At 40.3% G+C, this 16,709-nt stretch overlaps 1 protein-coding gene across 1 annotated transcript in view; it reads left to right on the top strand.

Moving 5' to 3' along the window:
* Positions 1 to 16,709, top strand: part of LOC124605170 — a 102,223-nt gene that overhangs the window by 32,137 nt on the left and 53,377 nt on the right. Inside the window, exons 5-6 of the mRNA XM_047136681.1 lie at positions 5,291 to 5,436; positions 10,356 to 10,441. Coding sequence (XP_046992637.1) covers positions 5,291 to 5,436; positions 10,356 to 10,441 — 232 coding nt within the window. The remainder of the gene's footprint in view (positions 1 to 5,290; positions 5,437 to 10,355; positions 10,442 to 16,709) is intronic.

Below are 16,709 nucleotides of genomic sequence, written 5' to 3'. Positions count from 1 at the left end.
GGGGAGTGTGTTACACTAAGTTCTTAGGTTGTGCAGACTCAAATGCATATAACAGTGTAGTAGCCACTCAGCCTTATGGTGAGAAGCTTATCACAGAACTGGAATGTGTTGGTCATGCCCTCCTGGATCTGGTTCATGGTGCAATTACCGCAATGCCCAGTACTCAAACAGGTCATACAGCCATAAACATTATATCCCAGCAGCAGTTGTGGATATCATAAAACCTGTTTACAGAGACCTGGCAATCCTGAATTATTGAAGAAGTGTCTGCATTGTCAGACTCAAAATCCCAATGAGTCGTTCAATAATCTTATAGCGTCAGTGTCGTCGTAACTGCCATCTGCGTCACGTCTGCTGTGCAGCGAGCTATGCTGATTTAAGTATTAACTCTATTTTTCTTACTTGTAACTTCTTCTTCCGTGTGTTTTTGCTTTTAGGAAGCTTTAATTGTCGAGTGCTAGTAATAGTGTTCCATAGATTTTGTGTTTGTTTTGAATACAGTCAGAGAAAGTCCGTTTAGTCAGCCATAGTGCCAGTAGTGCTAGTGTTTGTTTTCAATACAGTCCAGAGACAGGTAGTGCTATTTTCATTGTTTTCTACAGGAAGTGTCTAGTAACCACAGTTTAGTCAACTATCAGCCGCCTTTAGTGAATTAGCAGTCTAATTATAAGTTGATTAACTCTCTACAGTAAATTGATTTCTTAAGATGGATAGGATGTGAGACTGCTGTGTACGGACACAGGAGGAGCTGGCCACTGTTCGCAAACAGCTGAACGTGTTGATGGCCGCGGTTAGCCGTCTTCAGGCAGTGGTGAGTCTGGTGCGTTGCATGGTACACCCCAGGTGTTACATGCTTCACCCACTGACCCTGCTGTCGACACATCTTTGCGGATACCGGGCGCGGTTGTGCCACCCTCTTCCCAAGGGGAGTGGCGGGTTCAGCGGCATTCGCGGCGCACAAGGTGGAGGGTCAGTGTGGAGGCTGGCCGTGTGGCATCGCCCGTTCTGCCTGTGAGTGGACATGTGGCCACTCCTTCAGCAAGGTCCGAGCAGGCACATGGGGGGAGGGGTTTATTAGTTATTGGGAGCTCCAACGTTAGGCGGGTGATGGAGCCGCTTAGGGAAATAGCGGAAAGGTCGGGGAAGAAGGTCAGTGTTCACTCTGTCTGCTTGCCGGGGGTCTCATCCGAGATGTGGAGGAGACCGCGCCGGCAGTGATAGAGAGCACTGGGTGCACCCGACTGCAAATTGTTGCTCATGTCGTCACCAATGACTCCTGCCGTCTGGGTTCAGAGGTCATCCTCAGTTCGTTCAGGCGGTTAGCGGAGTTGGTGAAGGCGGAAAGCCTCGCGGGGTGGAATCTGAGCTAGCTATTTGTAGTATCGTTCCCAGAACCGATAGTGATCCTCTGGTTTGGAGCCGAGTGGAAGGCTTAAACCAGGGACTCAGACGATTCTACGGAGATCTGGGGTGCAAATTTCTCGACCTCCGCTATCGGGTGGAGAAATGTAGGGTCCCCCTGAATAGGTCACGCATGCACTACATGCAGGAAGTGGCTACAAGGGTAGCGGAGTATATGTGGAGTGCACATGTGGGTTTTTTAGGTTAGAGAATTCCCTCCCTAGGCCCGACAAGACACCTCCTGAGATGCGGCAAGGTAGGAGTAGACAAAATGCAACAGGGAATAACAATATTAATGTGCTAATAGTAAACTGCAGGAGCGTCTATAGAAAGGTCCCAGAACTGCTCTCATTAATAAGCGGTCACAATGCCCACATAGTACTAGGGACAGAAAGTTGGCTGAAACCAGATGTAAACAGTAATGAAATTCTAAACTCAGATTGGAGTGTATACCGCAGAGACAGGCTGGACAGTGAAGGGGGAGGCATGTTTAAAGCAATAAGAAGTGCAATAGTATCGAAGGAAATTGACAGAGATCCGAAATGTGAAATAATTTGGGTGAAGGTCACGGTTAAAGCAGGCTCAGACATGGTAATGGGATGTCTCTATAGGCCCCCTGGCTCAGCAGCTGTTGTGGCTGAGCACCTGAAGGATAATTTGGAAAATATTTCGAGTAGATTTGCCCAACATGTTATAGTTCTGGGTGGAGATTTTAATTTGCCGGATATAGACTGGGAGACTCAAACTTTCATAACGGGTGGCAGGGACAAAGAATCCAGTGAAATTTTTTAAGAGCTTTATCTGAAAACTACCTTGAGCAGTTAAACAGAGAACCGACTCGTGGCGATAACATATTAGACCTTCTAGTGACAAACAGAGCTGAACTATTTGAAACAGTTAACGCAGAACAGGGAATCAGTGATCATAAAGCGGTTACTGCATCGATGATTTCAGCCGTAAATAGAAATATTAAAAAAGGTACGAAGATTTTTCTGGTTAGCAAAAGTGACAAAAATCAGATTTCAGAGTACCTGACGGCTCAACACAAAAGTTTTGTTTTAAGTACAGATAGTGTTGAGGATCAGTGGACAAAGTTCAAAACCATCGTACAATATGCGTCAGATGAGTATGTGCCAAGCAAGATCGTAAGAGATGGAAAAGAGCCAGCGTGGTACAACAACCGAGTTAGAAAACTGCTGCAGAAGCAAAGGGAACTTCACACCAAACATAAACATAGCCAACACCTTGCAGACAAACAAAAATTACGCGAAGCGAAATGTAATGTGAGGAGGGCCATGCGAGAGGCGTTAAATGAATTCGAAAGTAAAGTTCTATGTACTGACTTGGCAGAAAATCCTAAGAAATTTTGCTCCTATGTCAAAGCGGTAGGTGAATCAGAACAAAATGTCCAGACACTCTGTGACCAAAAAGGTACTGAAACAGAGGATGATGGACTAAAGGCCGAAATACTAAATGTCTTTTTCCAAAGCTGTTTCACAGAGGAAGACTGCACAGTAGTTCCTTCTCTAGATTGTCGCACAGATGACAAAATGGTAGATATTGAAATAGATGACAGAGGGATAGAGAAACAATTAAAATCACTCAAAAGAGGAAAGGCCGCTGGACCTGATGGGATACCAGTTCAATATTACACAGAGTATGCGAAGGAACTTGCCCCCATTATTGCAGCAGTGTACCGTAGGTCTCTACAAGATCGTAGCGTTCCAAAGAATTGGAAAAGGGCACAGGTCATCCCCGTTTTCAAGAAGGGATGTCGAACATATGTGCAGAACTATAGACCTATATCTCTAACGTCGATCAGTTGTAGAATTTTAGAACATGTATTATGTTCGAGTATTATGACTTTTCTGTAAACTAGAAATCTACTCTGTAGGAATCAGCATGGGTTTCGAAAAAGACGATCGTGTGAAACCCAGCTCGCGCTATTCGTCCACGAGACTCAGAGGGCCTTAGACACGGGTTCCCAGGTAGATGCTGTGTTTCTTGACTTCTGCAAGGCGTTCGATACAGTTCCCCACAATCGTTTAATGAACAATTTAAGAGCATATGGACTGTCAGACCAATTATGTGATTGGATTGAAGAGTTGCTAGATAACAGAATGCAGCATGTCATTCTCAATGGAGAGAAGTCTTCCGAAGTAAGAGTAATTTCAGGTGTACTGCAGGGGAGTGTCGTAGGACTGTTGCTATTCACAATATACATAAATGACATTGTGAATGAAATCGGAAGTTCACTGAGGCTTTTTGCAGATGATGCTGTGGTATATCAAGAGGTTGCAACAATGGTAAATTGTACTGAAATGCAGGATGATCTGCAGCGAATTGATGCATGGTTTAGGGAATGGCAATTGAATCTCAATGTAGACAAGTGTAATGTGCTGCGAATACATAGAAAGAAAGATCCCATATCATTTAGCTACAATATAACAGGTCAGCAATTGGAAGCAGTTAATTCCATAAATTATCTGGGAGTATGCATTAGGAGTGATTTAAAATGGAATGATCATATAAAGTTGATCGTCGGTAAATCAGATGCCAGACTGAGGTTCATTGGAAGAATCCTAAGGAAATGCAATCCGAAAACAAAGGAATTAGGTTACAGTACACTTGTTCGCCCACTGTTTGAATACTGCTCAGCAGTGTGGGATCCGTACCAGATAGGGTTGATAGAAGAGATAGAGAAGATCCAACAGAGAGCAGCATGCTTCGTTATAGGATCATTTAGTAATCATGAAAGCATTACGGAGATGTTAGATAAACTCCAGTGGAAGACTCTGCGGGAGAGACGCTCAGTAGCTCTGTACGGGCTTTTGTTGAAGTTTCGAGAACATACCTTCACCGAGGAGTCAAGCAGTATATTGCTCCCTCCTACGTATATCTCGCGAAGAGACGATGAGAATAAAATGAGAGAGATTAGAGCCTGCACATAGGCATACCAACAATCCTTCTTTCCACGAACAATATGAGACTGGAATAGAAGGGAGAACTAATAGAGGTACTCAAGGTAGCCTACACCGTCAGGTGGCTTGAGGAGTATGGATGTAGATGTAGATGTAGACCAAAAAATGTTTTTCTTGTAATGAAGACACTAAAGTGGGGGTCAGTCATGCTGTTATTGCTTTTAATGATGGCAACATTGGTAGCGTGAAAGTGCTACAACATATGGGAATTAATTCTGGAGCAAACTGCATCAGAGAATTTGAATGGATGGACAAGGTTTGCAATGGTAAAGCACTGTATGCAGCACAGTTGGCCACTACGGAGTCCAGAAAGAAGAAAACAAGAAAAAACTTAAAAAAGGTCAAGAGGATGATATGCAGTATGGTGCAGGGTGCTTCTGAGTGACTAAAAATAAAATGTTAAGCATATATTGAGTTACAGTCTATTAAAACTTTAAAAACTCTTCTTGAAAATTTAGATTTTCTCTTGCATTTTTCCCTAAATCTCAGAAACTACTTCGAGTAGCGAATTAAAATTTTCAGGGAGTAATAACATACGTATTCTGAGTCTTCTGAACTAAAAGAAGAACATAATATTATGCATAAATAAAATTATTTAGAATAACATACAAAAAAGTACACAAAATTTTAACTGTGTAATTAAAAAATTGCATTTCCAAAAGCAGTGGCTGAAATGCAATTATTGTAAGACTCAGAACATATAGTTTAATGTCCTGTAAAAGTTTCTTGTCAATGGCTACAGTTGTTCCTGAAATACGGGGAAGTTAAGTCACCAAATTTAACATTGTCAGGATAGGGCGTTCAAACTCCCCTTAATGCACATTTTCTCCTTCCTCCACTTGGTGAGCAACACATTTATAGTATTTACACAACAGCAGTAGCTATTTTCTTACAATTTCTTTTTGCAGGCATGCCATGTCCCGGGCTTCAAGGGACGTGTGGGATTTATTACCTCAATGAGTGAACACTTCTGTGGCACGTGCAACCGTTTACAGATAACAGCTGATGGCAATTTGGAGGTGTGTCTCTTTGGGTATTCAGAGATATCTCTCAGGTGAGTGATGAAACATAGAATAATCATGTCCAAGTGAAAATTCATGCGAGGAAACCATAAAATTACTAGAAGACTGACAGAGTGATCAGTATTTTACCTTCAGGAGGTGAAATTCCAAAACTTCTTATAGACACATTCGTTCCTCTTGTCCTCACATTAGTCATGGAGTCCGAGTGACCTTTGAGACCTTCAGAAACTTATCCCTCTTTCCTCTCTCATGAAGGAACTGATAGTTCCAAATGCTGAGTATAGAATAATACTTTCAAACTGTTTGCCATGCACATTAGGTATGTGGTTGGTATATGGAAGAGATAAACTGCAGTTAAATCCAGCAGGTATGAAATGAGTAATCTTTTCTTGAAGTTTTCAGCTTGCACCCTCCTCCCTCCCAGACATACAAACCAGATACCTCTAGCTAAATAATTTGTGAGTATATATAATTTGCCTCTGTCAACATCATGTTACACTAACCTATTTGTGAGATTAAATTAAAGGAAAGTAATCAGAACTGGAAATTATGTAAAGACATTTTTGGCTATGTCCCTGTGTTGTATTAAAGTTAACACAGTATTTCTGTCCATGTGATGGTAACTATGATTCGCCAGCCACCGTTGCCGAGCGGTTCTAGGTGCTTCAGTCCAGAACTGCGCGACTGCTACGGTCGCAGGTTTGAATCCTGCCTTGGCTCAGATGTTAAGTCCCATAGTGCCCAGAGCCATTTCAACTGTGATTCATGATTATCAGAGTCTATATGTTCCAAATAAAAATTGGAACTTCATGTGTATAAATGTACAAATTATTAGACAATGGGACCAACAACTGACACTTTTAAATTGATGACTAGACTAAGACTTGGCGATAAGTTTGTTTCAGGACATGGTAAGGGGGGTGAGGGGTGGGAAGAATCAGCTCTCTCTTTGTGAGCATACCAGAAATCCTTTATCAACCGAAGGTAACATAAGATATAAAAATACAGGGTCAAACAATTAATTTAAGTATCTTAAATACCAAATGACTAATAAAATTGGAAGCTAAGAAAAGTAAGTTCATAGTAAGTAGGGTGAAACACAGGGGGCTGCAACATATTGCCATTGTTGTTTGACTTGTCTATCAAAGAAAAAAGAAATGGATCAAAACAAAATAAAAGTGAGAATGGAAATGTATCAGAAGCAAATAGGAATAAGCAAGGAACATATTCTTTAATTAAAAAAAAAAAAAAAAAAAAAGACATGTGAGGCAGATGTTCCTACAATTTTATGTTCAAAGCACAGCAGCCTGTGAAAGCAAAATATTTATGACATTGAAAAAAGAAAATCAGTGAGTGAAAAGTGTGTGTAGGTGAATTGTGGTGAAAGACTGGATATTGGAACTTCTGTTATGCTGCCCAGTATTAGTTGACTTGGTAGTAAAGGAGCAAGTTTGCAAGGGCGGATAACTGTTTGGCTACGTAAAATAGAGTGGGAGTATGGAAAAGCTAGTCCAAGATAGGATGAAAAAGATAACAGCAACTTAAAAAATGAACCCCATGAACCCCATTCCCATCTAGTGAATGCAGTGGTTGACAATATCTTGTGACATTCACCTATAAGGCTCAAACAATAATTGCTAAATAAAAATACAAAATGTTGACAAGACTGTATCTAAGCTGTCACTCTCTTTTGAAACAAGGGTGTTTAAACCAACAAACACGCAGGAAAGCAGGGACAACTCACACACTAGAGAAGGATGGGCAGTATCATTGAAGGAGTGAGCATGAACCGTGTGGAATATGTGTGGTACAAGTAAAAAAAAAAAAAAAAAAAAAAAAAAAAAAAAAAAAAAAAAAAAAAAAAAAAAAAAAAAAAAGTAATGATAGTAAAATTCCAATCCCGGGAGCGGAAAGACTTACCTTAGGGGGAAAAAGGACAGGTATACACTCGCACACACGCACATATCCATCCACACATACAGACACAAGCAGATATATATATGTCTGCTTGTGTCTTTATGTGTGGATGGATATGTGCGTGTGTGCGAGTGTATACCTGTCCTTTTTTCCCCTTAAGGTAAGTCTTTCCACTCCCGGGATTGGAATGACTCCTTACCCTCTCCCTTAAAACCCACTTCCTTTCGTCTTCCCCTCTCCTTCCCTCTTTCCTGATGAGGCAACAGTTTGTTGCGAAAGCTTGAATTTTGTGTGTATGTTTGTGTTTGTTTGTGTGTCTATCGACCTGCCAGCGCTTTCGTTCGGTAAGTCACCTCATCTTTATTTTTATATATAGAAGTTTATTATTTTATTTACCGGTCTTGCAGTTTCCTTGATTTCTTGCAAAGTACAGTACAATGAAAACCTACCATATTGCATAACAAGTAGATGAGTATAAACTTCAGAATAGCATCATCGCCATTAAATGACCTATGTTTTCTTTACTAACAAGAGAAGGGACAGAAGCAATAAACACAAAAGCAGAACTGCTTTTGCTTGATTACAGCAGGGACAATAATTTTTAACATCTACATTTACAACAGATCATATTTACAAAATGTTTTCGAAATTTGCTCTGTTTGCTCAAATGAAAGTATTGCACTGCTCAATCATTCATTTACACTCAACCCCGACTGCTGCACATGCTGTGGGGTGTGTCATCTGGTTATGTCATATGTTCAGTGTTTCTCACCAATTTTTGGGGTATTTTGAAATGTACAAAAAGGAAAATAAAGAAAGTTATCACATTTTGCTGCACATTACCTGCGTCACAGAAAAATAATGTATACAAATCTTCTCAGATTTGCCACTGAATAACTTTGTCCAAGCCTCACAATATTTCACCAACACAACTGTTCGTCATCTTCAGGTAGTGGTGGGTCCTGTCATCACTGCTGCAAGATGTGGCTGGTGATATTCGCACAGCAGAATTGAAATTTGTCAGGCTAGAAGCAGGAGTACGAATGTGTGGACAGGCACTCCCAGTTGGATGTAAATGCCATTCATAGTAGCCTTCTGCTTATGTGTTGTGGGCAATGACTGCACTTCTGGACACTCGTGTGGTTAAGAGCTGAATTAACTCTCTGCAAGGTACTGCATCAGGTCATACATCGGAGGATCTGGTTTCTACTGTTTTAATTTCATGGCAGTCAGTGCTGGATTCTGGGCAGTGCTTAGTCAAAATTCCATATTCCTGTTGGTAAGATTGCCCACCGTATGGATACATGCCTCATTCTTAAAAACACAGTCCTAGAGTGATGATGCTGAGGATACAATTTCAGTCCTCTTGGGAAACGTGTGGTGCCCTGTATTCAGGCAGTGCTCTGCTACCATTAATTTACTGGGTGGCATTTTTGTCAGCGCTGTTGAACACAGTGTTCTTGCACAATGTGAGGTGTCTGCCCTATATAAGGTTTCCCATAATGGCATCAGATCTTATATATGATCTGTGTTTTCTAAGGTCAAGATTGTCTTTAACTGAACACAAACAATTCCTTAGTTTTGCTGGTAGACGAAAAACACACTTGATTCTGTTTCTCTTAGTGATTCTTTTAATTTTGAAAACATGCCACTGAAATATGGCAAGAAAGCCATTTGCAGTGCTTGTCTAAGTATCTTCATTTACATCCCTACACTGAACTTGCTTTGCTCAGAACACATTGCAAATCTGTTTACAAGAATAAACATTCTGCTGGAACACTGTTCTTAGATGTTACAGTTCACCAGGCAGACTGTCGGTATCTGAAATCACGTGTGCTCTATGTGCCAGGGAGTGTAAGACACTACCACATTGTGCAGGGTGACGGCAACTTTTGGACCTCAAATATAACTCTGCGTGTATCAGTTTGCAGTAGAGACTAAGCCCCAGTGCTATGTCAGCTTTTCTTCTAACCGTGACATCCAGGAATGGTAAGCTGCTATCTTTTTGTACTTCCACAGTGAACTGAATATTCAGATGGAGCGAATGCAAATGCTGCAGGGACATAGGTAGTGTCTGTATTATGTGGGCCACACCACAAATGTCTCTTCAGCATTCTGCCAGAAGGAGGAATGTTGGATATTTACTAAGGGAAATAGAGGATCTCCCATGGGAACACTGTCCACTTGATTAAAGTAGTTGGTGTTACATAAGAAATAGGATGAGGTATGCACATGTTTAAACAGCATCACAATTTCTTTCTCAAACTTGCTGCTAATAACCTCTAATGAGGGCTGCAGGGGCACTTTTGTAAGTAATGATATAACATTTGAGCTAACTAAAAGATCTGAAAGTTCTAGTTTAAGCATCTTCAGGTATTCTATGAAATCCTCTGAATTCTAAATATGATGGTCATAGTCATCCACATGATAAATTTCAAAGCTGTCACGTGGAAATTGCCAGTTGCATCTTGCAGCAGTGATGGTGGAAATCACCACCACCTGAAGATGCCAAAACGTTGTGTCACTGAAATATTGAGGGAGGGACTTGCATAATGTTATCTGGTGGGGAACCCAAAGTGTTTTTGCAACAGATCTATTAGGCAAGCCTGAAAAGTCACATATACTCCAAGCAGTAAGTACCTGTTATAAAATGGTCACATTAGTGAGCTTGGCAATTAATTAAGAGTTTATCAATAAATTTGGCTTCATTTTGCAAGAAATTGTGCTGTGTTCCAGTACTCCCTCTTCAACAAAACTAATGTCAGTTTCTGCTCCACCTCTTCAGCCCGAGATCCTATGTATACTCTTGAGCATTTGTGTAAGACACATGTTTATTTATAAAAATAAAAGTAACTTCTATCATGACTTTCCCATTCTTGTCCAGTGGGTTTGTTATCCTGCTGTTGCCTACTGCAGACTACAAGATTACTGTTGAAGATTTCTGCAAAGTTTTTCTTCCTTTTTAGTGTACCAACATTTCACTGTGTGGTAATTGCCTGGTACTGTTTAACGGGTGTTTTAACTGTTGTTTCAGAGATGCAATACGAAGCAAATGCAGTGAGGATGACTTGCTTGCCATGATTGGGGCAGCAGTGAGAAGAAAGAAGAAACAACATGGAGGTAAGATACATTACAGCAAATGTAACTCTGTAGATAGAAAGAAAATTTCTGCTTAACAAGTCATAGCAAACATAAGAGCAAAATAGAATGAAAAGCAACAGTGATAGAACCTGTGTTTTTTGTGTAAACTTGGATTTAATTTTTTATTTAGTATTCATTCTGATTAATGCCCATTGGTCAACAGTATATTTCAGCCCTAGAATTTGGTTCTGCAAGGTCCACCAGATAACCATATATGGCTGTTGTAACTCCTTTATTGGACTTCAGAAGTTTTCCAGCAACAAATCTTTTTTTTTTCTTTCTTTCTTTCTTTTTTTTTCTTTTTTAAAAAAAAGCTAAAATGCAGAAAACATCATAAAGCAAACACTCACAGAAAAGCATCAGTGTCCTTGAAACAATGGAAACTCCAGTAGGAATATCAACAATGTTGGAAAAGACAGATTACTACTTACTGATGAAGGCTGTGGCTGAAAGCTTTATGTAAGTGTCTTTTAATTCTTCCCATCTGCAGCCTAAGGTATCTTCTTTATGGTAAGTAACAGTCTGTCTTTTCCTTCATTATTCATTAGTGTTCTTTTTTTTTTATTGCTGTTTAGCAAGCATCGTGTGGTATATAAGGGATGTGAATAGCGTCAGATGTTGAATCATCACTCTGGAGGATATGAAGGTGCTGCATATTGGTGTGAGACAGCATTATCTGATGAGAGTTTGAAAGAAACCTCATTGTGGATGTCCATTTGGTCCCCTGGTTAAACCTTGCAACATCTGTATTTTTGGAGTATTTGGATCTGACAGTGGCCTGATGTTGGAAAGTAAGGGCTTACTCATCATCAATGTTCCAGTTGACTACATCAGACCACTACAAGGGAGCATCACTGTGTAGTGTACTGAGTACATTGTAACCTGTTCACGTCTGTGACTGCCATCTGAGAACAAGTACAGTAAACTCTCGTGCAGCTACACTTTTGGCTAGCTAGATTGACACTTGACAAGTTTCAATTTCCGTGCACCTGGAGCCAAGCATTTGCTGGTGTTTTTTGGCAATCTACTGCTAATCAGTGCACTGGTGCGTGTCAAAAGTCCAAGTATCGTCAATTCGTGCGTGTGTTGGTTGAAGCTCTAGTGCGTTTCTTATTCGTATTGCATGGTTTCATGCCACTGCCATCTATTGGAACTCCTTGGAAGTACAGTACATACAGTATTGTTCTATGGAGCGCAACGTAGGCCTGTCGAAACTGACAATTAGAGTGCGCCGCCTAACTCTTTCCACTTGTTGTCGGTACATCAAAGCTGAGTGTTTAACAGTGAACGTACAACACCCTGTTGTGTTGCCACGTGGGCTTGGGTAGAACAGAGGAAATGGCATAGATGTATCGAATGCTTTCATTTGATGGCTGCCACAGCCTGGTTTCAAAAATCAAAAGTTTGTCTAGTGCATCTCGAGTGTTGTCAAGTTGTGCATTTGTGTGTTTCTGATTTGAGGTTTTGTGCTCCCACTATGTGCCTTAAAGTGTCCAGAGATAAAAGGGGCCAAAAACCATAAAGGACTCAGTCGAGTGTCTGTAAAAAGAACACTGAACGTGACTACGGGCACGTAACATAAAATGAATGTGATCTTGTTGGAAAAAGAGCATCACACTTTGCAGAGAATTGATGCTGGTGAGCCACCCACAAAAGTTGCTGCAGAGTAGGAGTACAATTACTGATCGGAAGACAAATCGATCAGGAATTGAAAAATTTTTGTTCCAGCCAAGCATTGGGCAGCGCAGTGAAATCTTGAAAAACAATGAGAAAAGGTGCACATCCTCAGTTAGAAGAGGCATTATTTTTGTGGCACGAATAAATAAGAGCCAAAGGTGTGTCAGTTTCAGGTCCTCTAATTTGTCAAAATGAGCTAATGAGCTGATAGAAGGAAAGAAGCAAGAATTCCTCGGAAGTAATGGCTGGCAGGATCATTTCAAGAAGCAGCATGGCATCCATGAAATTGCCATCAGTGCCAAATCATTATCTGGGGATGAAGCTGCTATGCTGATTTTAAGAAGAAACTGCACACAATCATTGACAAAGGAGGTTATACTGACAATCAACTTTACAAATGTGATGAAACTCGGTTGAATTACAAAATGCTGCCAACGAAAACCCTTGCCTCTAAAGAAGAAGAAATGGCTTCCAGATACAAAAAAATCAAAGAAAGATTTACTGTCCTCGCTTGCAGTAATGCCACTGGCAATCATAAACTGTGTCTTACTTTAATTGGCAAATCCAAAACACCAAGAGCATTTAGACACCAACCAACCAGCTTTCCCACTGAGGTACACGAATCAGTCTTAAGGCATGTATGAACAGTGCCGTGCCATCTTCAGAGAGTGGTTCCAGGCAGAGTTTGTTTCAGCTGTAGTAAATTACATGGAAGGAAAAGGACTTCCTTGAAAAGCGCTACTTCTTGTGGACAATGCTCCTTCTCACCCAGGTGATCTGCAAGATGGGGATATCAAAGTTGTATTTCTTCCACAAAATGTCACATCTCTATGTCAACCGATGGACCAAGGTATTCTTGAGGCGATGGAAAAACATTACAGACACAAGATGCTGGAATACTTAATAGGTGTGATTGATGCTGCAGATGATTTTGTGGAAGCTCTTAAAAAAATTGATGTTTTAAGTGTCATTCATTGATTTCTGAAGCTTGGAATCTAATTCCTCCAGTTCCTCTTGTTAGGTCTTGGAAAAAACTCTTAGATCGTAAGGCAACCTAAGTGGTGGGAAGGAGGAGACAAACCGAAACTCAAGCTGACATAATTTTGGTGAATTTACTGGAGAAGCTGGTTGTAAAGACACACACTTCGAAGACATTGAAGAGTGGATGGAAAATGGCATTTTTTCATGTGACTGAGGATGAAATCGTCCAAATTGTGACCGATCATAAAGCGTTAGAAGACTATGTTTCTGATGATGAATCAGAGAAAAATATTCCTCACACATTCTGTTACGAAGTGATCCAAACTGCCCTGGAGTACATCAGCCAACAGGAGGAGACGATTTATCCTGAAATAGTTTGATTTCAACGTTGGAGATGTATTGTTGCAGCAATAGTTTCTCAAGCAAAAAAAAAAAAGAAAAAAAGGCATTCGTGACTTCGTTACCAAAAAATAAACTCTAATGAAGCATCCTAGAACTTCTATGTCCATAACTTAAAAAGTTTTTTTTTTTTTTTTTTTTTTTTTTTTTTTTTTTTTTTTTTTTTTTTTTACTTTTCTTGAAAGTTCCTCTGGACAGACTTTTCGTTCCTTTGAGTAATCTCTAGATTTGTTTCATAATTTTGTTCAGTAGTTTATTTTTTATTCAAAAGAGTAGGTAATAAAATTAAAACTCCTGTTTTTTCCTGCTGCCAAATAAGGGAGATTTTTTCTGTAAGAATGCAAAATAATCGAGCTTTGTTATATAGCATTTAAAAACTTTGAGTTTTCAATCATAGTTTGGTGCCTTTTTAACATGTCAACACAATTTTTTCAGTAAAAAAGTGTAGGGTTATTTGCAACCACATCAGTACTGTTTTACATACCCTACGCACGTTTTACGATCGTATTTCGCAATATTGACGCAATTTGGAGTGTTCACATGTGAAAACAGGGGGTCTTTGATTTATCTGGAATTTTCGTTATCGGAACTGACCACCGTCCTGATCATTTCGGATAAACAGGAGTTCACTGTAATAGTCTCCTTGCAACGTGCTGTGTCATACAGCTAGGAGCAGCCAGACTATGGAATTGCCGTCCTGCGCATAGGCTGCCATTAACACCCAAGCAAATGACTGCATGTGAAGTGGTGCCATGATCAAGAAGTACGGACTGCTAATGAATGGCGTCACATTATGTTCACTGATGAGTCCCAGTCCTGCACTGCTCCAAATGACTATCGTGGAGAAGTTTGACAGTGACCCGTGGAGATGGGGAGAGGTCCCATTCTTCCACATTTTGGGGGGGGGGGTGGGTCACAAAGGAGTCCCATGGTGTGGGGAGCCATTGGGTATGACTTCAGGTCACGGCTTGTAATGGCCGTGGGAACTCTGATGGTACAGCAGTGTTTAATAGTATTGTGGTGCTATTTTTCAACAGGCCGGTGCTTGTCCACATGTAGTATGTGTCTCTTTAAATTGTCTGTGTGATGTTGATATACTCCTGTGGCCAGCAAAATCCCCATATCTGTCCCCGATATAACATTATGGGACCAACATGGACGTCAACTCCATCCCACTGCCTGTATCCATGATTGCAATGTCCAGTTACAACAGTTGTGGATCACCTTTCTCAGGAGGGTATGCAGCAGCTTTACGACATCCTCCCGCACTGTCCAGGCCAGACAGGGTGCATTGCTGTATTGATAAGTGGGCTCAAACTGATAAGTTCTGTGTAAATTTGACTCTGTTTTGTTATCACTGAAATAACATCACATACCCTCTAAATTAGCTATGTTTCAATTTGTTTTCTCCCCACCTTCTGAGTGTCTCACTTTTTTTCAAGCAGTGTAATTTAAGACAGACATAAGAATATGAAAATGGGATGGCATATCACATTGCTATTCAACTATGCCCCTAAGAAAATTGTAAGATAATGGAGAAGAGCAGGTGCACTATTACACTGACTAGAACGTAAACTTAAAGATAGAATTATATTGTGTAACCTATACCGATGACATAATACTAATTGACAAAGACATCACTGATATGCTAAAGCAATTTGAAATATTAAGGGAGCAAGCTAGGAAAATTGGACTACTAATTTCACCTGGAGAAAAAATTCTTGGCTGATACCAAAATGGCACTGGGTGAACTTATATATAGGCAATGACATAGTATTCGGTGTTAAATAGTTTAAATAATTTGGTGAAAAAGACCACTGAACATCATAATGAAAAGAAGGCCATAGAATCCAGACTTCAGAAAGTACAAACTGTCTCTCAGTTAACTAAAAGTATTTTTCCTGGAACTCTAAAATCTAACATTGTACAACAGTGATCAAATTAGAATTTCTTTATGCATGAGAGAGACTCTTTGTCCAACACAAGACATGAAAACAGCAAACTGAATTAGAAGAATGTAAAATTGTAGTAAAAATCTTAGGTCCAAGAATAAAGGATGGGATACATCACACAGAACCCAGTGTGAAATCTCCAGGCAAATTCCTAAAAGCTCTTGTTACAATGTGTCTCCAAGGAATCCAACTTGTGGGACATACAGAAAGAATGTATCCAAACAGGCAGCTCATTGGATTCCCACATACTTGAAAAATAAGATCCTACTGATGAAAACAAACAGGAAGAGACCTTAAGAAATTGGAATCACCACATTTACAGTATTCTGATGTAGTGATGAGTCACACAGAGTGCAGTTTCGCAGTAGCTTGATCGATGCTTGTACTTGTGTATGTAGTATATGCAAGTGTGTACAGCGTCTCTTCTGGTGTACTCACGATATGGTAATTTAGTGGCCGAGCAGTAAACCGGATCCCTACTCGGTTCCAGTGTGCTGTGCTAATTATTCTTCTTCACTTGACATTTATGCTTGGAGCTGCAAGAGAGGCCATTTTCCAGATAATGCCACAAAAACAACAAATTCTCAGATATCAGTTTAACTTACACGCTTCAACATCATAGACAACATTTCACATTAATATGTTGCAGAACACTAGATTAGTGTTAAAATTGCCAGAGTAAACATTGTTCTCCATGTGACAGATTGTCACCCGATGTCCAAAATCGATAAATTTTATATCTCTGCACAGAGAAGCAGCTGGTTGCTCATTGTCATCTGTGGTGCTAATCAATGGGTCGAGCTCGTTGCTGGCACAGCGCCACCTCAGAGTAAGTGGCCCCTCATCCCAGCAGGTGTCGATGTTTAAACACCCGTATAGCTCCCAAGACTTACTGCGTCTGTGGATAACTCCATCTCTGCACAGAACTTCCCACATTTCCCACACAGTGGGCCCTCGTGTCTCTTACACACAATAAATCTTCAAACTTATTTCATTGGCTAAGTTAAATTTCGAGTGTGATGTGCTATTTCGTAAAAAATAGCAAAAGGCAGACATGGATGTTATTGTGACTCTTTCCTAAGGCAACATTTGTGTATTACACTTGTAGAAGTGCACTGCAACATAAAACAGTAGACCGTAAGTTCAAACAATGGAAACTCCAGGTTGGAATATCAGCAGCGTAGGAAAAGATAGAGTGCTAATTACCATAAAGATGGCACGTTAAAATGCAGACAGGC

This window comes from Schistocerca americana, chromosome 3 (assembly GCF_021461395.2).
Source record: "Schistocerca americana isolate TAMUIC-IGC-003095 chromosome 3, iqSchAmer2.1, whole genome shotgun sequence".
Taxonomy (NCBI): Eukaryota; Metazoa; Arthropoda; class Insecta; order Orthoptera; family Acrididae; genus Schistocerca; species Schistocerca americana.
The sequence above is the reverse complement of the archived record's forward strand: the minus strand, read 5'-3'. Positions and strand labels throughout refer to the sequence as shown.